The sequence below is a fragment of the Macaca thibetana genome, chromosome 17, assembly GCF_024542745.1.
Source record: "Macaca thibetana thibetana isolate TM-01 chromosome 17, ASM2454274v1, whole genome shotgun sequence".
NCBI classification, from domain to species: domain Eukaryota; kingdom Metazoa; phylum Chordata; class Mammalia; order Primates; family Cercopithecidae; genus Macaca; species Macaca thibetana.
Window position 1 is genome coordinate 75,610,126 of NC_065594.1, and position 24,029 is coordinate 75,634,154.

General features: G+C 38.2%; 1 protein-coding gene across 1 annotated transcript in view; it reads left to right on the plus strand.

The window, feature by feature from the left end:
- Positions 1-24,029, plus strand: part of DNAJC3 (DnaJ heat shock protein family (Hsp40) member C3) — a 108,611-nt gene that overhangs the window by 42,491 nt on the left and 42,091 nt on the right. Inside the window, exons 3-4 of the mRNA XM_050766572.1 lie at positions 2,430-2,554; positions 4,354-4,428. Of these exons, the coding sequence (XP_050622529.1) occupies positions 2,430-2,554; positions 4,354-4,428 (200 nt within the window). The remainder of the gene's footprint in view (positions 1-2,429; positions 2,555-4,353; positions 4,429-24,029) is intronic.

Consider the following 24,029-nt stretch of genomic DNA (forward strand, 5'->3'; position numbering starts at 1 on the left):
CCTAAGGAAGTTGTTTAGTAAAGAAATTTTAGTGACGATTAGCTGGAATCATATATTTTCGTTTTTAGATTTAAGAAAAAGAAGGTTTTTTTATTGTTAAAATACCCAATTCCTTTTTAAAAAATTACAGTTTTTTCTGACTGGTTCATACTTTTACTTTTTTATTGTGGTAAAGTGCATGAAAATTTACCATTTTAACCATTTGTAAGTGTACAATTCAGTGGCATTAAGTGTGTTCAAATTGTTGGGGAGTCATCAATATCCATCTCCAGAACTTTTTCATTATCCCAAACTGAAACTCTGTATCCATTAAAAAATAGGGCCCTATTCCTAACCCTCTACACCAGCCCCCGGCAACCACTATTCTACCTTCTATCTCTATTATTTGAGTGTGTTAGGTACCTCATATGTAATATTTTCCTTTTGTGTCTTGGCTTATTTCACTTAGCATAATGTTTTTAAGGTTCATCCATGTTGTAGCATGCCTGGGAGTTTCATTTCTCTCTAAGGCTAAATGAATAACCTGTTGTATGTATAGTATATCCCACCTTTTGTTTATCCAGTCATCCACTGACGGACTTTGGGGTTGTTTCTGTCTTTGGCCTATTGTGAATAATACTGCTGTGAACAGCTGTGTTTGAATACATATTTGACCCTTGCTTTTATTTCTTTGGTGTATATACACAGTAGTAGAATTACTGGACCACATGGTAATTTTACATTTAATTTTTTGAGAAATCATCTTACTGTTTTCCACAGTGGCCATACCATTTTACATCCCACCAACAGTGCCCAAGTGCTCCAATTTCTCCACACCTTGTGAACACTTGTTATTTTATCTTTTTATTTTTCATAATGGCCATCCTAATGGGTGTGAACTGGTATCTCAATGTGGTTTGTTTGTTTTTTTTGGTTTTGCTTTTTTAGTTTTTATTAGTATTTTTGTTCCCCCATGCAGATCAGTGTGGTTTTGATTTGCATTTTCCTAATGATTTGTGATGGTGAGCATCTTTTCATGTGCTCATTGGCCATTTGTATGTCTTCTTTCGTGTTTGTTTGTATAGCCTAATCTCTTTTTCTGACCCACCTTCCCCTGGCATTTTCGATTCCGTTAACAACTGTTCACAATCATAATTTTGAATGATTATGGACTGTCCTGCCATATAGATTCGCCTGTTGTAATTTTTCCAAATGACAAAAACTTTAGGAGTATAACTTTTAGGGAGTTTAATTGTGTATCTTATGATGATGAACACCTGAGCAGATAAATCTTTTATTTTTAAAAGATTGATGGCCGGCTTTTGTCAAGGTTAGTTTTAGAATTCTTTATATACTTATATTTCCAGATTGCGTTTTAGAAGGATTGTTCTGCAGAAGATTTGCTTCTGATTGAATCCACTCTTTTCTCTACTTTGTAGGTGCTAATAAGCAGAGTAAAATTAGCTCAGAAACCTAATTCATCTTCCTGCTTTCCTTACAAATGTTAACTTTTCTAGTCCCTTTCTCTAGTCTCCCTCATTTCTGTTCTCCTCCTTTGTCCTTGTACCTTTATTTCTTCACCTCCATTCTAGTTGGAGTTTGTGAGGGCCCAGAGATTATACATTCAATATATCAATTTAGTCAGAAGTTTATACATTTCTAAAACCCTGTACACTAATGTGCGTAGTCCACGTTCTTAGTATTTCACTTAGGAAAATCTCCGCAGAGACAAACTGAATTGCATACTTATAAAAGTTATGAGTTGAGGCTGGGTGCAGTGGCTCATGCCTGTAATCCCAGCACTTTGGGAAGCTGAGGTAGGAGGGTTGCTGGAGCCAGGAGTTCAAGACCAGCTTGGACAACATGGTGAGACTCTCTACAAAAAATAAAAAAAAAAAAATTAGCTGGCTGTGGTGGAATACGCCTGTTGTCCCAGCCTCTCAGAAGGCTGAGGTGGCAGGATTGCTTGAGCGTGGGAGATCAAGGCTGCAGAGGGCCATGATCATGCCACTGCACTCCAGCTTGGGTGACAAGAGACTTTGTCCCCCACCCCCCAAAAAAAAGGTTATAAGTTGAATATAGTTAATATTCTAGACCAGGGGTTGGCGAACTTTTTTTCTACAGGGCTAGACAAGTATTTTCAGCTTTGCAGCCACAGTCTTATATTTTTCTTTTGTTCGTTCTTTTTTTGGGCAACTTTTAAGAAATGTAAAAAACATTCTTAACTGAAGCCTGCGGGTTGGATGTGACTCGGGCTATAGTTGGCTGACCCCTATTCTAGGTCTGTTTGCACTGATCTTGCTAGGCAACATGACTCCTTTTTGATGATGAGATTCTTTTCTTAATGTCCGCCTTAGTAGAGTTGCAAATGCTGATACTGTCCAGGTGATTTGGTTTTTTTTTTTTTAATTTTTGAATAAATGACTAAGAGGTAATATTTTAATTTTCAGATGGTGACCCTGATAACTATATTGCTTATTATCGGAGGGCTACTGTCTTTTTAGCTATGGGTAAATCAAAAGCTGCACTTCCTGATTTAACTAAAGTGATTCAATTGAAGATGGACTTCACTGCAGTAAGTATATCTAAACTTTCTTTAAAGGGGAACTTAACAGAACTTGGTTAGAGTTAATTTGTTTCATAAGGTGGGGACTGGCATGCTAGACATAGCTGGAAGAGATCAAAGCTACAGTGATATAGTGGACTGAGGAACAAGAGAAATTCAAAGTCCCTAGAATCAGTGTGAAAGAGTGTGAAAGAGAACAGTGGGTACATTAGATGGTTTTTTTTTTTTTTTTTTTTTTTTGGAAGTCTGGCAGTGATGTCAGCTTTGTGGTTTAGAAAGACAAATCTGTATGGAGGATGGAGTGTGAGACAAGATGTGAGGCTGAGACATGAGTTGATGAGGAGGCTGAATTAAGAGGCTATCAGGTGACTGACGGCAGTTCTACTTAAGGCTGTACCAGGAAGAGTAAAGTGGGAATTACTTAATTGGGCTATGATTTGTGGTGACAATAAAATGCTAAATTAGCAGAGACATCCCCTGGAACCAATCCACAAGTTTCAGACATGGAGAAACTTGTAGCCTAGTAGGAAATCCTGATGATTGGCAGGTCACCATAAAGGTTGTGACAGACATGTGAACAGGGAGGGACTCATGAGGTAGAACTCAGGTGGGGCTTTCAGAGGCAGAATTGACAACCACTGACCAATTAGATGGTTTCAGAATTAATTTGATAACCATTTATTATTAATTTCCTACTGTATTTTGAGAAGGATTTGAGACAACTGATTAGATATGGGGTGAATGTTTGATTTGAGATATTACTAATATTTTAAGATGGAATTCCCAAATCTCAAATATTTTTCAGATTTATCTTAAGCAAGCACAACCTTTCACAAAGATTAAATGGCTTATTTTCTTAGTATTATGATAGCTGAAATGGCTTTTTATGATAGTTTAATCTTGCTTTTTATTGATGAATTTAACAGGGTTAGGAAAATTTTATGCACTGTAAAAGTAATGTATATAGGGTTAAGTGGAATATTGATGTGGCTTCATTGGTCATACAGAGTTGGTATTCTTGAAAGAAATGGGATTATACACATTAGAAGAAGAGGAATATCAGATGAAGGGGAGAAACTGATGCATGTTAAAAGGGAAGAGGCTTTGGTAAAGTCCCAACATACGCAACTTTTACTGTAGGGCAAAAAGTATTTTTAAAAATTGAGATATAATTTATATGCCATCACACTTACCCTTTAAAAGTATTCAGTGGTTTTTAGTATATTTACAGGTTGTGCAGTGGTCACCACTAGCTACTTGTAAGACACTTTTATCACCCCCCAAAGAAACCCTGTACCTATTAGCGGTCACTCCCCATTGCTCCCCTAGCTCCTGGCAACCACTTATACATTTGTTTCATATAATATAACATCGTATACTGTTTGGCCTGTTGTGTCTGACTTCTTTCACTTAGCATAGTGTTTTCAAGGTTCATTCATGTAGCACATGTCAATATCATTCCTTTTTATGGCTGAATACTATTGTATGGATATATTTATATATTGATTTAGTTGATGGGAATTTGGTTATTTCCACTTTTTGGCTATCATTGTGAACATACATGTACAACTTTTTGTGTGGACATGTTTTCAGTTTTCTTGGGTAGAACAAAAGTATTTTTAAGGAAGCATACTTTAAGAAAAGTTATACACATTCATTGGTTCCAGGAATTATTCTTGGTGTCAAGTCAGATGTGCAATTGGAAAAATAAATATTAATAATTTGTTTATTTAGTTTTATTCTTAGTGTTTAAAAAGATTTAGAAATCTATAATATTCAAGATAATTCCCCGCCCCCTTTTTTTCTAGGCAAGATTACAGAGAGGTCACTTATTACTCAAACAAGGAAAACTTGATGAAGCAGAAGATGATTTTAAAAAAGTGGTAAGTTCAATTTGTATTTGACTCTAGGAAGATGTTATTTTGAGAGAACATATTGGACCTTTTTTATATTATGACAGTTAATAGTAATTTTATAGCTAAGAGTCAATAGTCTTAGACAGTAAGTAAATAGAGAATAGCCTGATTTGTGTATTTAAGAATCACAAATCCTGAATTACTATTTGATGGCAGACATCAAAGAATCCTGTTAACAGTTGGAAGGTAAAGCGTACCCAATAGATACATAATCTTAACTCAGTTGATACAGTTTACTTGTTCTGCTTTGTCCACTATGAGAATCTAAAGATGTCAGCTGAGCTGCTTTTAAAGCCCTTGTTAATCCTTATTGGGCTTTGGATCTGTCCTTTTGGAGACCCTTCATTTGATTTGAGAGGAGTAGTGAAACAGATTCTTAAGGAATTTTGCAGTCATCCATTATGGCTGCTTTACAAAGTGTAAAGTGCTTTGGATTTGTTAGGGAATGTTACAGATGTTTTGTCATTGAAGGGGGTATATACTAAAAAATGATTTGGTTAGAGACACTTAGCTAGCCTTTTTATGCCCTCATTTGGCTTGTTTTAAAGACTAGCATTTTTGTTTTACATGGGTTTGTTTCTGGAGTGGTCTAGAAAGGGTATATAAGCCACTGTTTATTACTTGCATTTTTTTATAGTTTATATTGCATTTTTATAGTTACTGTGATGATAACCACTATGAAAAGAAAACTAAAATTTCTAACATTATCATAAGCCTTGTCACCACACTCTGTCATCTGTGGATAAATCAAAAAACGTTTAATTGTATTGGATCAGAAACTGCCTTGTTGTCTCAATAAAATTAGGTATCATTTTCTTTTTATCTGATCTCCCCTCCTGTTTGGGAAGATGCTTAAGAGCAGGCTCAAGGCCGGGTGGTGGGAGGTGAGAGTGCCGGAGTAACCTTTCCCTAGCCCAGGCCTTTGTTCAAAGAAGGTGTTGCATAAACATTTGTCAAATGGATGAATGAATTATAAAACATGAGAATGTGTTTCTGCTTCTAGCAGATGCTTAAATCTGTTACTTCGATTTTTTTTTTCCAATTAAACTTTAGAGTAGTCTTAGCAATAATTTAGGATATAGTTTTAGCACAAATGAATCCTTATTGAGCATTGGATGTATTCTTCTGGATAACTGAGATCTTGGTACCTTGGATATGTCTTGAGTTAATGTCTTTTCTGTGATCAATATTAAAACTTCTCAGAAACAAGGAGGTGGACTCTCACAGACTTTCTGCTTTTTAGATTGCTCTTTGGCAGTCATATTTCTGCTAGTGTGTTCTTAAAACTGCTCTTACTGTTGTTACAGGGATTCTTCCATGAGAATGTATATCTGTATTGAATTATCTTTTAGTTTTAATTGGAATTTTTATTGAGATAATTGTAGATTTTCATGCAGTGGTAAGAAATAATACAAAGAGATTACAGGTACCATTTACCCAGTTTCCTCCAATTTTGTATCTATAAATTTATCTATACTGTAAAACTACAGCACTGTATCACAACCAGGATATTGACACTGATACAATATATCAATCTATTCAGATTTCCTCAGTTTTAGTAGTATTCATTTCTTTGTTGCATGTATTCCATATACTTTATCACATGTGTTGGTTCATGTACCTACCACCATAGTCAAGACACTGACTTGGTGTTCTGTTACCCTGGGATCCTTCCTGTTACCCTTTATAACCATGCCAATTTCCATCCCACCCTGCTCTGGCCTCCTAGTCATACTTTCTGGCATCTACTAATTTGATATTCATTTCTTAAATTTTGACATTTCTAAAATCTTATGTAACTGGAATCAAATGAAATCAACCTTTTAGAATTGACTTTTTTTACTCAGCATAATTTTCTGGAGATTTATCTAGATTTTTACATATCCCACTTAGTTTGTTCCTTTTAGATGCTGATGGACATTTGGGTTGTTTCCATTTCTTGGCTATTGCAAATAAAGCTGCCGTGAACATTCTTGTACAGATGTTTGTGTGAACATGAATTTTTGTTATCCCTGGGATAAATGTCCAGGAGTGCAGTTACTGGGTTGTATGGTTATTGCATGTTTATTTTGTAAGAAAGCTCCAAATTGCTTTCCAGAGTGACTGTACCATTTTACATTCCTCTGCATTCTTGCCGGCATTTGGTATTGTCATTATTTTTTATTTTGGCCATTCTGGTAGGTGTGTTGCTATATTGTGGTTTTAATTTGGATTTCCCTGATTACTAATGATGTTGAACATTGTTTCCTGTGCTTATTTGCCATCTGTAAGTCCTTTTCAATGAAATTTCTGTTCTTGTTTTCTGCCCATGTTCTAATTGGCTTGTTTGCTTTTTTATTGTTGTGTTTTAAATGTCCTTTATATATTTTAGATACTTTGTTGGATACGTGGTTTGCAAATATTTTCTCTCAGTTTGAAGCTTTTCCTTTCATCCTGTTCACAGGGTGTTTTGTAGAAGAAAATGTCTAATTTTTAAATTAATACATAATATTTGTGCATATTTATGTATTTATGAGAAATATGTGATGCTTTATTATATGCATAGACTGTGTGATGATCAAGTCAGGGTATTCAGAATATCCATCACCGAATATTTTTCATTTCTTTGTGTTGGGAACATTTCACATCCTCTCTTCCAGCTATTTTGAAATAGTATATTGTTAACTACCCTACTTTGCTATTAAACATTACCTCTTACTCCTCTTCGCTGTGTTTGTACCCATTAGCCTCTCTTCATCCCCGCATCCCACTGACACACCCTTTCCAGTCTCTAATAGTCTGTCGTGTCTATCATCCTACTCTCTAACTCTATGAGATTAACTTTTTTTTTCCTCCCACATATATGTGAGAACATGCACTGTTTGTCTTTCTGTGCCTGGCTTATATTTCTCTAATAACCTCCAGTTCCATCCATGTAGCTGCATATGAACATGATTTTAGTTCTTTTTTATGGCCAGGTAGTATCCCATTCTCATTCATTCATTCTCTTTCACTCTCTCTCTTTCTCTCTCTCCCCTGCTACCCCTCTCCCTCCCCTCCCCTCCCCTCTCCTCCTCCCCCTCCCTCTCTCTCTCCCTCTTCCTCTCCCCATCCTTCTCCCTCTCCCTCTCCTCTCCCCATCCTTCTCCCTCTCCCTCTCCCTCTCTCCACACACACACCCACACCCCATACTTACTTTATTTATTCATCTGTAGATGGGCACATTTGGTATGATTCCATATCTTTACTATTGTGAATAGCGCTGCAATAAACATGAGGGTACAGGTATCCCTTTGATATACTGATTTTGATTGTGTAGTAGGTTCTATTTTTAGTTTTCTGAGAAATCTCCATGCTGTTTTACATAGTGGCTGTACTAATTTACATTCCTGCCAACAGTGTATGAGAGTTCCCTTTTCTCTGCATTCTTGCCAGCATCCGTTATTTTTTGTCTTTTTATGGTAGCCATTCTAACTGGGTGGGGTGTTCTCATTATTGTTTTGATTTGCATTTCCCTGATGATTAGTGATGTTGAACATTTTTTCATATAGCTGTTGGCTATTTGTATGCCTTTGGAGAAATGTCTGTTTATGTCCTTTGCCCATTTTTAAATGGGATTTTTTGTTTTCTTACTGTTGACTGCTTTCAGTTCCTTGTGTATTCTGTGTATTAGCCGCTTGTTGGATGAATAGTTTTCATGTATGTTCTCTAGTCAACAACTTGTCTGTCCACTCTGTTGATTATGTCTTTTGCTATGCAGAGGCTTATTATTTTTACATTTTGAGTTGGGGTCTCTGTCACCTATGCTGGAGTACAGTGGCATGATCATGGCGTACTGCAGCCTCAAATTCCTGGGCTCAAGCGATCCGCCTGCCTCAGCCCCCTGAGTAACTGAGACTACAGGTGTGTATCACTAGGCCTGGCTAATTTTAAAACATTTTTTGTAGAGATGGGATCGTGCTGTGTTACCCAGGCTAGTCTTAAACTCCTGGCCTCAAGTGATCCTCCCACTTTGGCCTCCCACAGTGGTAGGTTTACAGGTGTGAGCCACCATTCCCAGCCCAGAGGCTTTTTAGTTTAATATAATACCATTTGTTTATTTTTTTCTTGCTTGTGCGTTTGAGATCTTGGCCATAAAAACTTTGTCTAGACCAGTGTCTTAAAGCGTTTTCCCCATGTTTTCTTCTAGTAGCTTTATCATTTTAGGTCTTATGTTTAAGTCTTTAAGGCATTTGTGTTGATTTTTGTACTTAGAGACAGGGATCCAGTTTCAATCTGCTGCATATGGATATCCAGTTTTCACAGCACCATTAATTGAAGAGGGTGTCTGTCCTCTCCCCAATATATGTTCTCAGCCCCTTTGTTAAAAATCAGTTGCTGTAAATACATGGATTTATTTCTGGGTTCTCTAATCTGTTCCATTGATGTATGTGTCTGGTTTTATACCAGTACCATGCTGTTTTGGTCACTATAGCCTTGTAATATACTTTGAAGTCAGGTAGCCTGATGCCTCCTTGTTCTTTTTGCTCAGGATTGCTTTGGCTATTCAGGCTCTGTTTTGGTTTCATATGAATTGTATGATTGTTTTTTCTATTTCTGTGAAAAAATCCTTCACAGAAGGATATCACAGATATCCTTGAATCTGTAGATTGCTTTGGGTAGTATGGTAATTTTAACAATGTCTAATTCTGATTTGTGAGCATAGGATGTCTTACCATTTGTTTTTGTCTTTTTAAATTTCTTTCATCAGTATTTTGTAGTTTTCTTTGTAGAAGTCTTCCAATTCCTTGGTTAAATTTTCTCCTGGGAATTTTATTTTTATTATTGCTATTGTGAATGGGATTGCCTTCTTAATTTCTTTTTAACTGATTTCATTATTGGTGTATAGAGATGCTATTGATTTTTGTATGTTGATTTTGTATCCTGAAACTTTACTGAATGAAAAAAAAAAAGTTCTGAGAGTTTATTTTGGAGTCTTTTGGTTTTTCTAAATATAAAATCATATCATCTGCAAAGAGGGACAATTTGACTTCATGTTTTTGAATTTGGATGCCTTTTATTTCTCCCTCTTGCCTGACTGGTCTGCCTAGGAATCCCAGTACTACATTGAGTAAGAGTGGCAAAGGTATGCATCTTTGTCTTGTTTCAGTTCTTAGAGGAAAGGCTTTCAATGTTATCCCATTCGCTATGATGTTAACTGTGGATTTGTCATAATGATCTTTATTTTGTTGAGATATGTTCCTTCTATGCCTAGTTTGTTTAGAGTTTTTGTCCTGAGGGGGGCTTTGAATTTTATCAGATGCTTTTACTGTATCTTTTGAGATGATTGTATGGTTTTTACCCTTTGTTTTGTCCATGTGATGTATCACATATTGATTTCTAAATGTTGAACCATTCTTATGTCTCTGGGATAAATCCCACTTGATCATGGTGTCTTATGTTTTCTGGTTTCGTTTTTGTTTGAGATAGGGTCTTCTTGTGTTGCCCAGGCTGGAGTGCAGTGGTGCAGACATGACTCACTGCAGCCTCAACCTACTGGGCTCAAGTGATCCTCTGGCCTGAGCCTCATGATGAGCTGGGACCACAGGTGTGCACCACCATGCCTGGCTAATTTTTTTTTTTTTTTTTTAGACTGGGTCGCACTTTGTTGCACAGGCTGGTCTCAAACTCCTGGGCTTAAGAGATCTTCCACCTTGGCCTCCCAGAGTGCCAAGATTACAGGCATCAGCCACTGCACCCAGCTGGTGTCTTACCTTTTTGTCATGCTATTGGATTCAGTTTGCTAGTATTTCATTGAGGATGTTTCCATCTGTGTTCATCAAAGACATTGGCCTGTAGTTTTCTTTCTTTCTTGTGTCCTTGTCTGGTTTTGGTTTCAAGGTAATTCTGGCCTCATAGAATGAGTTCGGGAGAATTCCCACCACTTCAGTTTTTGTAATAATTTGAGGAGAGTTGGTATTATTTCTCCTTTATACGTTTGGAAGAATTTGGCAATGAATCCATCCAGTCCTGGGCTTCTCTTTGTTGGGAGACTTTTTAATTACTGATTTAATCTTGTTACTGGTGTATTCAGGTTTTCTGTTTCTTCCTGGTTGAGCCTTGGTAGGTTGTAGGTTTCCAGGAATTTATCATTTCCTCTAGATTTTCCAGTTTGTTATTAGATAGTTGCTAATAATAGTCTTCGGGGGATTTTTTATATTTCTTGGGTATGAGTTACAATATTTCCTTTTTGTTTCTGATTTTGATTATTTGGGCCTTTTCTCGTTTTTTCTTGGTTAATCTAGCTTGTGGTTTATCAATGTGTTTATCTTTTCATAAAACCAACTTTTTGTTTCTTTGATCCCTTGCGTTGTTTTTTTAGTCTCAATTTCATTTAGTTCTGCTGTGATCTTTATTATTTTTTTTCTTCTACTAATTTTGGGTTTGTTCTTCCTTTTCTGGTTTCTTGGGATGCATGTTAGATTGTTTATTTGAAATCTTTTTTTTTTTTTTTGATATATGTGTTTATTGCTACAAAGTTTTCTCTTAGCACTGCTTTGGCTGTATTCCATAGGTTTTGGTATGTTGTGTTTCCATTTTCGTTTGTTTCAAAAAATTTTTTTAATTTCCATCTTGATTTCTTGACCCAGTTTTCGTGTATTTGTATAGTTTCCAAATTTCTTCTTGGTATTAATTTCTAGTTTTATTCCAGTGTGGTCTGAGAAAGTACTTACATGATTTTGATATTTAAAAATTTGTTAATACTTGTTTTATGGCCTAATATACGTCTGCTCTTGAGAATGTTGCATATACTGATGAGCAGAATGTATATTCTACTGTTTTAGGGTAAAATGTTTCTGTGAATGTCTGTTAAGTCTGTTTGCTCTAAAGTTCAGTTATAGCCAACTTTTTTTGTTGATTTTCTGTCTATATGATCTATGTAATGTTGAGAGTGGGGTATTAAAGTCCCCCACTATTACTATCTTGTCTTTCCTTTTATATCTAGTAATATTTGCCTTAACATATGTTGGGTACATATATATTTAGAATTGTTATATCCTCTTGCTGAACTGATCCGTTTATTATTATGTAATGACTTTTGTCTTTTTGTTTTTTGTGAGACAGTCTTGCTCTGTCACCTAGGCTGGAGTGCAGTGGTGCAATCTCAGCTCACTGCAACCTCCACCTCCTGGGTTCAGGCAGTTCTCCTGTTTCAGCCTGCAGAGTAGCTGGGACTACAGGCACATACCACCACACCCAGCTAATTTTTGTGTTTTTAGTAGAAATGGGGTTTTGCCATTTTGGCCAGGCTGATCTCGAACTTCTTACCTCGGGTGATCTGCCTGCCCCGGCCTCACAAAGTGCTGGGATTACATGTGTGAGCCACCATGCCTGGCCTGTCTGTTTTTTTTTTTTTTTTTTTTTAACGGTTCTGTCTTAAACCGTTAAATACGTTTTATCTAAATATAGCTATTCCGGTTTGCTTTAGGTTTCCATTTGCATGGAAGGTCTTCTGTCCCTTTACTTTCAGTCTTCATGTGTCTTTACAGGTGAAGTGAGTTTCTTGTGAGCACCATATATAGTTAGATCCATTTTTTAAAAATCCATTCAGTCAATCTTTTAAGGGAAAATTTAATCTGCTTAACCTTGAAAAGTTATTACTGATAGGTGAGATTTCATTCTGGTCATATTGTTTATTGTTTTCTGGATGTTTTGTATATCCTTTGTTCATTTGTTTTTCTCTTATTGTTTATCTTTTTGGTTTGGTGGTTTTCTGTCGTGGTAACATTGGAATCCTTTCTCATTTGTGTGTTTGCTCTACCAGTCAGTTTTATACAGTGTGTTTTCATGATAGTAGATATTGTCCTTTTGCATCTAGGTTTAGGACTCCGTTAAGCATTTCTTATAGAATTGGTCTAGTGGTAATGAATCTGTCTGGGAAAGACTTTATTTTTCTCCTTCATTTATGAAGGATAACTTTGTTGGGTGTAATATTCTTGGTTGACAGTTTTCTCTTAGCACTTTGAGTATATCGTTCCATTCCCTGCAGGCCAGTAAGGTTTCTACTGAGAAATAATCCCGTTAGTCCAATGCGGTTTCCCTTATAAGTGACTAGATGTTTTTATCTTCTGTTTTCAGAACTTTCTCCTTGTTTTTGACTTTTGACAGTTTGACTATTATGTGCCATGGAGAAGTCCTTTTTGAACTGTGTCTGTTTTGGGTTATCTGAGCTTTCTGTCTATCGATGCCTAAATCTTTTGCTAGACTTGGGATGTTTTCAGCTATCGTTTTGTTACGTAAGTTTTTTATTACTGTGGTTTTCTCTTCACCTCTGTGACAATAAAAATTCAAATATTTTGTTACTTTATGGTGTTCTGTATGTCATATAAGCTTGTTTATTCTTTTTCATTCTTTTTTGTTTATTTTTTTTCTGATTGGCTTATTTCAAAGGACCTGTCTTCAAGTTCTGAAATTGTTTGTTCTGCTTGCTGTAGTCTATTGTTGAAGCTCTTAAATGTATTTTAAAATTTCATTAAGTGAATTCTTTAGTTCCAGTATTTCTGTTTGATTCTTTTTTAAAATGATATGTATCTCTTTTATACATTTTTCATTCGTATGCTGGATTGTTTTTCTAGAATTTCTTTATATTGTCTGTCTCTGTTGTCTTATATCTCACTGAACTTTTTTACTGTCATATTGAATCCCTTTTCTGGCATTTCACGCATTTCTTTTTCATTGGAATCTGTTGCTGGAGAGTTATTGTTTTCTTTTGGAGGTGTCATATTTCATTGCTTTTTCATATTTAAGTTCTCATGTTGATATTTGTGCATCTGTTAATAATGTAACTGTCATTTCTTCAAATTTTTTGGATTTGCTTTTGTAGGAGAGTACTTTCTCTTTAAGATGTATTTATGGTTTTGGTTGGGTAGGGCACTTCGGCTTTGATTCTTGGTGTATGTAGTAGTATAGTATCCATATAATTTGTCTGACTGTAATCAGCGTCAGTGGTGTCTGTGATTTCTTCAGTGGCTTAAGGTGCAGTTGTTATTGGAAGCTGTTTTGTAGTTTTGCTGGGGATGGGGATGCCAGATAGGCCAGTTCTTGGGCCCCAGTGGGGGCAGTGGCAGGCCAAACATGCGTAACTTAGTACTCCAAGGTGGCATATACTGGCATTTATGTTAGTGGGTCCAACTAAGAATTATTGGACCAATTCTTGGGCCTCCAGGTGGCCTACTTTGGTACGGGGAATGGCAACAGTGGACTGGACAGGTGGGCGGGTCCTCGGGTCCTTGGGTCCTTGGGTCCCTGGGCAGCAGTTGTGGTCTGGGCAATGACAGTAGCAGTGGTGGGGCAACCCTTTGGATCGCAGCTGGTCTGAGGTGGTCTTGGCGATGGCTACACTGTGCTGAGTGGGGCAGTCCCAGGCCACAGGTGGTGTGTCCTGGTGTGTGCCACTGTGGTGGTATGGCAGCCTGGGTGGGCTCACCCTCAAGCTCCAGGAAGGAGTGCTCAGGCACCAATGGGTATAGACTGGGCAGATAAATTCCTAGGCCCCAGGATAGGATGCTTGGGCACTTGGGCAGAGGCAGGGGTGGTGAACCATGCCAGGCAGAACTATCCTCAGCCCCCGAGCCAGTGATGTGTACAGGTGCTGGCTGTGGTGGGTAAGGGAGGGGTGATCCCCAGACTTTCAGTGAAGTGCTTGGGTGGGGGCAGCAGTGGCTGTGCTGCAGTCCTGCTACTGGGTAAGGCAGGGATTTTTTCAGTGGCAGCAGCTGTAGGCAGGTGGCTGGGGAGCACACACTTTGTCCCTAGGTGGCAGCTGCTGGCAAGAGAGTCTGTGCTCAGTACATTTTAAAATGTATAGCAATCCTGCTCCTGGGGTGGGAGGCTTGCTGCTAATGGCTTGTGCTTGGCTGTGCTGGGAGCAGCCAGCTGCAGTGACATCTGCAGGTGGGGGACTTCAGTGGGGCACAATGGATGTGGAGATGCAGAAACTGTTGGGTGGGCCCCAGGGCCGGATGTTGCCTGGTAAGGGCTGTATTCTCACAGGGGCACCATGTTGTAGGTGCGTAGGACTTGGAAGGTGTGTAGGATCCAGTGTGATCTCCTTTGGAGCAATGCCATCATGCAGTCTCCACACAGCAGGTTACTTTCAGGGCCCACAAGGGTTGAGAGGCTCTCCAGCTAGGATTGGAGGAGTCCACAGTGGGAATGTGGACTGCTGGGGATCACTTACTTACTCTTTACCCGCATTTGGAGCCTCTTTGGGCTCTTATCCCAGCCCAGCAGGCTGCCTCACTTCTCCCTTCTTCCTCTTCTTAGGTGTTTCCTGTCACTTCTCTGTTGGGACTCCAGTGTTCTCTCCTAGATGATCTATACTTGCTATTTTGTTTCTTCCTGGTGAAGAAGGTGACTTTCAGATACCTCTTGTCAGCCATCTTTGAATGCATTCCTCAGTCTTTAAATTTGATGAAGTTCAATTTGTTGATTTTTGTTTTTACTTCTGTAGACTGTGCTTTTGGTGTCATGTCTAAGAAGTATTCACTAAGTCCTAGGATCTAAAACTTTCCTCATATCTTCTAAAAGTTGTATGGTTTTATGTTTTACTTTTAAGCCCATAGTCTATTTAATTATTGTATGACGGTATGAGGTTTAGGTCGAAATACATTTGTTTTGCCTTTAGGTATCAGATTCCTTCAGCAGCATATTTTGAAAAGGCTTTCTTTCTTTCATTGAATTGCTTTTGCACCTTATTCAAAAATCAGTTGGCTGTACTTTTATGGGACTATTTCTGGGATATTTATTCCATTCCTTTGATGTATGTGTCTGTCCCTTTGTCATTCCTGCACTCTGTTGATTACTATAGCTAGATAGTATTTTTTTTTTTTTTTTTTTTTTTGAGACGGAGTCTCGCTCTGCCGCCCAGGCTGGAGTGCAGTGGCCGGATCTCAGCTCACTGCAAGCTCCGCCTCCCGGGTTCACGCCATTCTCCTGCCTCAGCCTCCGGAGTAGCTGGGACTACAGGCGCCTGCCACCGCGCCCGGCTAGTTTTTTTTTTTTTTTTTTTGTATTTTTTAGTAGAGACGGGGTTTCACCATGTTAGCCAGGATGGTCTCGATCTCCTGACCTCGTGATCCGCCCATCTCGGCCTCCCAACTAGATAGTATTAAAAGAAAAACCTCTGAGAATTTAAACTTAGCAGAGTTTATTTGAGCAAAGAATGATCAATGAAGTCATCACTCCTCACAACCAGAAAAGAGGGCTGGGCTCTGCAGTGTGGGCAGTGAGTACTTATAGACAGAAAACGGAAGTGAGGTACAGAAATCATTTGATTGGTTACAGCTAGGCCTTTGCCTTATTTGGATATGGTCTGGTCAGTTACCTGCCTGTGATTCGTGGCAGCTTGGCTGCTTATGATTGGCTGAGACACCACTGTTATTACCTTCTTAAGTTAGATTTTCAGTTTAAGTTAGGTTGTAGTTCATTAAGTGTAAGCTGAAAGTATGGAGACAGCCTCAGGCCAGTGGCCCCCTGCTTATTGATTAATTGACTGATTGAGACAGAATCTTGCCCTCTCACCCAGGCTGGAGTGCAGTGGCGTGATTTCGGCTCACTGCAGCCTCTGCCTCCTGGGTTCAAGCTATTCTCCTGTCTCAGTCTCCCTAGTGACTGGGATCATAGGCACCCACTACCACGCCTGGCTAATTTTTTGTGTTTTTAGTGGAAATGGGGTTTTGTCATGTTGGCCAGGCTGGTGTTGAACTCCTGACCTCAAATGATCCACCCACCTTGGCCTCCCAAAGTGCTGGGATTACGGACATGAGCCACCGCGCCCGGCCGCCTCCTGCTTATTTAATAGTAGTTATCCTTAATATTGGGTAAAGTGGTTCTTCTCTCCTTTGTTCTTTGTCAAAATTGTTTTAGATATTTTAAGGTTGGTGTCTTTCCATATACATTTTAGAATAAACTTGTCTGTGTTTATAAAAAGTCTTGAGATATCTGAATAGGAGTTATAATAAATTTATAGATTAATTTGGGGAGAATTGACACCTTTATTATGTTGAGTCCTCCAATGCATGAACATAGTAAGGATGTCTCCATTTATTGAGGTTGCCTTCGATATCTTGCATCAGCAATTTTTAATTTAATATGCAGGTACTGTATGTGTTTTTTACATTTTTTAAAAAAGTGTATACCTAAGTATTTTATATTTTTAGTGTGATTGTAAATGGTATGTTTTAAATTCCAACTTTTGCATGGAATCATATTTTTGTGATTATTTCATAGGAAAGTACTCAACTTGTACTTAATTCTATGAGAGAAATCTTAATGGGCATTGAGATGGGAGACCAAGTTAAATTTCAAAACTACAAGTCATTTTTAAAAGTTATATTAAAACAATTTTGTATGTGTGTAAGAATAATTATAATTAGATTGGATTTGGTTTAGAGAAAAATACAAGCACAGGATTCATATATTTCAGAATCGTTTTATGTTAAGCTTTGTTTGAAGTAAATTTAGGTTGCCTGGAATAGTTTGTCCAAATTCATTGTAGGACTTAAAATTCAGATTAATAATTGGCAAATTCATATGTGTGTACTTTGATCAATATGTATAGTCCTGCTGAAGAATGGTAGAGAGGGAGACACAGGGTCTTGGAGTTGGAATGCTGAGAAAAATCTGTTTAACATACTAAAAAATTGATTAAATTTTAAGCATTTGGAACTCCAATTCCGCAGGACAGATGATAAAAGAATATTATCAGGCGGGTAACACAAGAAATACAAATTCACAGTCAGTGCATACAGTGCCCAGTCTTCCAAACGAAGAGATGAGTATTAAAACTATTCAGAGGCCACTGGCCATTAAGTGGAGCAAAAATCAATACAGATTTTACAGCCTAATATTGATAGGTCTTAAAGGAAATGTTTCCAGTCATATAATAAGTTGACATTGCAAACATAAGCAGAGCTTTTGTGGTACAGTCTGGCATTAAGTATTACGAAAGAAAAACATTTTGCCCAGAGACACTTACTGGGGTGTCTAATAGTTTCTATTTGCTGTGGAAACTATTAGAGAATGTTGTATCTATATAATAGAATAATATTCGTTAATAAGAATTATTTAAGGTTTGGTTATAAACTTGGGCATACATAATAACGTCAATTAAATGGCAATGTAAGAATTCTAAATGCTGATAACTACATAAAACTTTTATGTGTTAAATTGATATGACATGAATGACAATTATTTAAAGTTTCTAGCTCTTTTCCCTTGTGAGAATTGTCAGAATCAAAATGAAGTCACTTGTATTAAACTCTTAACAAAAAATAAATAAAGCCAGGAGGTTAAGAAGGGAGCTGTCACACACATGTCTATCATAAGAACTGCTGTAAAGCAGTTCTGAAGGGCTCTTCTGCGCATATGCCTGTAATAAGAACTTTTGCCAGCAGTCCCTGCATCTCTACATCCATGGAGCCCCATTGACATTCCCCACCTGCAGCGGCCACTGCAGCTCAGACCGCAGCTTGCTACATGCGTCACAAAGATAGCTAGCTGGATGCACAGGAACATTTGACTGACACAGTCTCCCCTGTATCCAGTGTTCTCTTCGTTTCCAAACAAATTCCCTATGCTTTTCCCTTTTGCCTTTAAAAGCTTCTCCTGGCTTCAACCTGTTTGGATATGCCTGTGGTCCCTGTAGCCCTCATATGCTGGATTTGCAAATCCCCTGCACCCCCCAGAATAAACTCAGTTCAATAAACTCTTTGGAGAATGGTTGACACTCTTGTAAAGTTGTATTCAATCCACTTTGAAGAAAAAAGAAAAGCTTTGGAACAAGAGGTAGAAACCTTGAGTTTTAGATTGGACTTTGTACTTCAGCCATGGTTTGTGCAGCACTCACAATATACTGGGTGTGTTGCTGAGTGGTTTGCATGGATTATTCTACCTCTAGGGGCAGAGGACTGCTGTATTCATAGTCTCAGTTTATAGCAGAGGAAATTGAGGCTTAGAGCAGTTTAGTAACTTGTTCAAGGCTACACCAGTAGTTGGCAAGTAGGTTTTAGATTCCAGGGCCTGCACTCTGAAGCACTGTGCTGTTCTCCCCTCTGTTATAATTAGTACTTGTCCATATGCATCCTTTGAAGACTACTTCTGTGGAATATGGGCACAGGTCTCAACTGTATGGACAGTTTTACAAAGTGTGGAATAGAATAGTTGCTACCATCTGCATAAAAGTAAGAACATACATATTTGCTTGAATGTGGATAAAATACCCCTGGAAAGATATGCAAGAAACTGATAATATGGATTATCTTCTGGAGGAAAATTATACCGTGCGACTTTATTGCCTTCTCAAAAAAAGTGTAAAATGTTTACTTTATACATTTTGTGTAAGTGGCCTTGAAAGTTCTTGCCTTCTGGGAACATCACACACCCGGGCCTATCATGGGGAGGGGGGAGGGGGGAGGGATTGCATTGGGAGTTATACCTGATGTAAATGACGAGTTGATGGGTGCAGCACACCAACATGGCACAAGTATACATATGTAACAAACCTGCACGTTATGCACATGTACCCTACAACTTAAAGTATAATAATAATAAATAAATTTAAAAAAAAAAAAAAAAGAAAGTTCTTGCCTTCTAAGGACCTCATTTTCCTCATTGTGAAGTGTAGAAGTTGAATAGATGACAAATTCCTATCTTTATTGTTGATACCATATAATGGATGATTTTTGAGTCTAGTTTGAAAAGATGAAATTTATGTTATGACTATTTCATATTTACCAATTACAGAATTTTTATACTTTAATTTTTGAAGATTTGTGAGTATAAATGATATATAATAGTTTGATTATTTTATATGTTCTTGGTTAAATGAGCTTTTTGTGTAATGATCACTTACCAGCCTATAAAATGTACTAAGCATTTCATCTTACTAACGTAGTGCTGGATACAACCAGGTGGATATGTTTAGCTACATTTTATGTAATAGAATAGAAGTTTGAATAGGCGTTCTTTCTTTCTGGGCTCCAGTGAGAAGCTCATTCTTTATTACGTACTGTATACCGATTACTCAGCTGGGGCGAGGGCTGTCTGCATAAAAGTATCTCCTCAGGTTCATAATTGCTGTCTTAGTCTTAAATTGGATCTTAGATCATTTGATTTGTCTTTGAGCTGTCAGTGACTCTTAATCAGTGCATACAGTCATTTGTTAGTTCAGTGAGCATTTGAGTGTATGTTCTTTGCGAGGAAGCTAGTCTCTGCCTTCCAAGATACTAGAGTAAGAATTAATCAGGCAAATATGATATATGATAAGTATGTGATTGAGTCCTCTGGGAACATGTGGAAGGGTCACCTAACTTAACTGTGATTGGGGGAGGAGGGGTCTGGATTCAAGAAGGGCATTCCTAAAGGAGGTTACTTGCTTGAAATCTGAATTTTAAAAGGATGCATCAGTGTAAGCAAGGTGGGTAGGAGGACGCAGGGCAACGGTGAGAGCCTATGTAAGAATGGGAGGCAAGCACGTACCTATCATTTAGGAAATGTCCAGTAGGCTGGAGTATGAGAATATTGACAGGCAAGTGGAGGGTGTTGATTGTAAGGAGGACATTATATAGTGCCAGGAATTGGCTCTTTATGGCCATTGAACGTTTATGTTGGAAATATTATGAACAGTTTTTTTTCTTAGCATGATCGACTGATTGCTCTGAAGAATGGATTGGAAGACGACAAGGGGAGAAGCAGAGAGTCTGCTAAATGAGACTGTTGCAGTAAATAAGTAATCCAAGTGTAACCTTACAGTGGTCAAAGAGTAGGCTAATGTAGGTGGGGTAGGAATTTAGGAGGTCGGCTCCAGGGAGATTCACTGACTGGGGTGACAAAAAAAGGAATCATGATATCCAGGTTTCTGGATCGTTCAGATTGTCCATGCTATTCCCTGAGATAGTCCCAGAGAGAAATCATTTAGGGAAGAGGGACAGGTAGAGGAAATATGACTGTCTTATTTCTATAAAAACTTCCTGATTCTCACTAACTTGTTTTGTTTAATAATTTGTAATCTGTGAATTCTTCCCTTTTATCTCAAATCCAACATACTTTCCTAAATGCAGTTTAAACTCATTTATTCTTGGTCTTCATTGTTTACTGTATCTTTGCTATTCATGCTTTGGGCTTACGTGGATAATATTTCAATTTAGGCAGTGTTCCATGAGATCCAAATACAAAAAAGCAATGATCAATTTAAATAGTCATTTCACGTAACTATATTTTTTATTTTGACAAAGCTAGAAACTTGCATTTTGATTGTGAGAAAGTATGTATTAGGTAAATAATGGTGCCAGTTGCAATTTAATTTTTAAATCAAGTATAAACCTTTGGTAAGACATTTGATAAACTCTCCATTGTTGGTCTGTGGATCTGTATCAGTTGTAAACAATTCAAACTAACATAAATCTATTATATATCAAAATAACTGTCATCATTTTTTTTTCATCTTTAATTATTTAATGCATAAAGGACCATTATATTGTTTCAGGATAACTAACTCAGAATAACCAAAGTTTTGGCTGGGCAAGGTGGCTTATGCCTGTAATCCCAGCACTTTGGGATGCCAAGGTGGGCAGATCACCTGAGGTCAGGAGTTTGAGACCAGCCTGGCCAACATGGCGAAACCTTGTCTCCACTAAAAACACAAAAATTAGCTGGGCGTGGTTTCACATGCCTGTAATTCCAGCTACTCAGGAGGCTGAGGCAGGAGAATTGCTTGAACCCAGGAGGCAGAGGTTGCAGTGAGCCAAGATTGCATTATTGCACTCCAGCCTGGGTGACAGAGTCAGACTCCATCGCCAAAAAAAAAAAAAAAAAAAAAAAAAAAAAAGAACCAAAGTTTTAAAAGAATACTCAAAGTATTATGAACCAAGAATAAAGGAGAATAGTACTTTAAAGTCATAAAGTCAGTTTGGTTATAATTTAAAGATAGTGCTTTATGCTGTGACCCAGATAACTGTTCTGGTTTTTATTGATTCAGATTTAATACTGGATCACATACTGTAATTCACCAACTGTAAGGAGCTATCAATTGTAAGAATTTATGTGCTACTAGAAGAATAAATGCTGCCAATTAAATAATGCCATCTTATAACTTAATATGTTAAATTTATGCTTATGGAAAGAACTATTTGAGACTTAGGTATGCATTTTTGTTACATCATACTGCTCTATTCATTGCCTTCCTGCATACATTAATTTCTTGAAGATTTTAAGTGGAATTTAAACTCAGTATGTGTAGTAAGTACCAAAAATGCCCGTAACACAAATGAAGTGTGCTAGATCATTCTTGTGTATGTGTGATCATGCTGACTGGCTGATGGGTAAGACTCCACCCATTTTCAGATTCATCCCTCTTTGAGAGAGATTCAAATGTGTTTTCTTACCAGCTTGCTGAGATGTGGGCCAAAGGGAAAGAGGAAGGCATGAGGATTAAAAGATGCCAACAGTAAAATGGAGTAAGACTCTATCATATCAGGAAAAGAGGGATCTACTCTGACTGTTAGGATATATGGCTTAAATAATGAAGTAGAGCCATTTATTGAAGAGATTGATGGGGGAGGGGTAGCAATGGGTTGAACACTAAAGGTTCACTGCAACCTCTGCCTCCCAGGTTCAAGGGATTCTCATGCCTCAGCCTCCCGAGTAGCTAGGACTACAGGCGTGCACCACCACGCCCAGCTTTTTTTTTTTTTTTTTCTTTGGTATTTTTAGTAGAGCCAGGGTTTCACCTTGTTGGCCAGGATGGTCTCGATCTCCTGACGTTGTCATCCGCCCACCTCGGCCTCATGGGGATTACAGGCTTGAGCCACCGCGCCCAGCCGAAACTGTGGGTTTTAAAGATGGCACGTTATGCTGTGACTCAGATAGCTGTTTCCAGAGCTCTCTTATGTACACATCCAGTATCAGGCAGTCAGTTTGCCTAGTTGACATTTAGATGTCTCCAATCAAACACCTAAATGGCAGCTCAGTAACAGGCACAATGTGGAATTCTGTTTCCCATCTTCAACCTATTTTTCCCCCTCCGCCATCAATCTCTTCAATAAATGGCTGCACTCCAGCCTGGTGACAGTGGGAGACCCTGTCTCAAAACAAAGTAAAACAAAACAAAACAAAAAGGCCCACGGTTTCCTCCTGTATAAAATGGAGATAATCCGATCTGCCCTTTAAGGTTTTAGGTTTAGCTTAGAGTAGTGCCTGGAGCATAGAAAGCTCTCAATAAGTGTTTTCTGCTATCATGATTGATCTCCATCATCTGTAGCATGGGCTTTAGAGATAGAGACCTTAGTTTGAGTTTAAGCAAGACTTACAGCAAGTTATATAATAATTCAATTTTTTTTTTTTCAGATGGAGTTTTGGTCTGTTGCCCAGGCTGCAATGCAGTGGTGTGATCTCTGCTTACTGCAACCTCTGCCTCCTGGGTTCAAGCAGTTCTCCTGCCTCAGCCTCCTGAGTAGCTGGGATTATAGGCCTGCACCACCACTCCCAGCTAATGTTTGTATTTTTTAGTAGAAATGGTGTTTCTCCATGTTGGCCAGGCTGGTCTCAAACTCCTGGCCTCCAGTGATCCACCCACCTCAGCCTCCCAAAGTGCTGGGATTATAGGCGTGAGCCCCCACACCTGGCCCGATTACTCAATTTGTCTGTAAACTGGAAATAGTGAAACCGAGTTCATGGGTAGTATTCTTAGTACTAACTGAAAAAGAAAAGCAAGGAAGCATTTCTAGGTATGCAAAATAGACTTAGGACATATATTCTGGGGCTAGGTGAGGAGGCTCACACCTGTAATCCCAGCACTTTGGGAGGCCAAGGTGGGAGGATTGCAGCTTGAGACTAACCTAGGCAACATAGTGAGGCCATGTCTCTACAGAAAATAAAATAGTTAACTGGGTATGGTGACACACACCTGTAGTCCTAGCTACTTGGGAGGTGGAGGCAAGAGGATCACTTGAACCGAAGTCTCTGAGGTTACAGTTAGCTCTGATCATGCTACTGCACTCCAGCCAGAGTGACAGAAGGAGACCCTGTCTCTAATTTAAAAGAAGGAAAAAGACATATATTCTGCTTTTTAGCAGTTTACACTTTAGTTTCTGGAAATAAGTCCTAAACATATATGTGCAAGATTAACAATACAGAGAAACTTGTGAGAAGTTGACTTATGAGCTTTCTAGGTAGCAAGACAAGATTGAGAACCACATAGTCAGGAGACGCACTTCAGTTTTTCTCTTGATTAACTGTGTGATGCTGGGCGAGTTGTTTACTGTCTGTGAGACTCAGGATTTTCACTTATACAATGTGAGAGTTAATTGGGCAAGATGATTTCTTAGGATACCTCTGTTTTGAAGGGTTTCTTAAAGTGATTTAAATATTTAGAGGAAAGGTGATTACTCCAGAAAGCTTGGAGGAGATGGGACTTGAGAAAACAGAGTGGTTTGATTAAAAACTACAAATGGCACAAGAGTCTTTTGGAGTTTTTGAAGGTCTCTGTTTTGTGTGTTACAATTAGGAGACATTAGCTGTATTAATCTGTTCTCATGCTGCTAATAAAGACA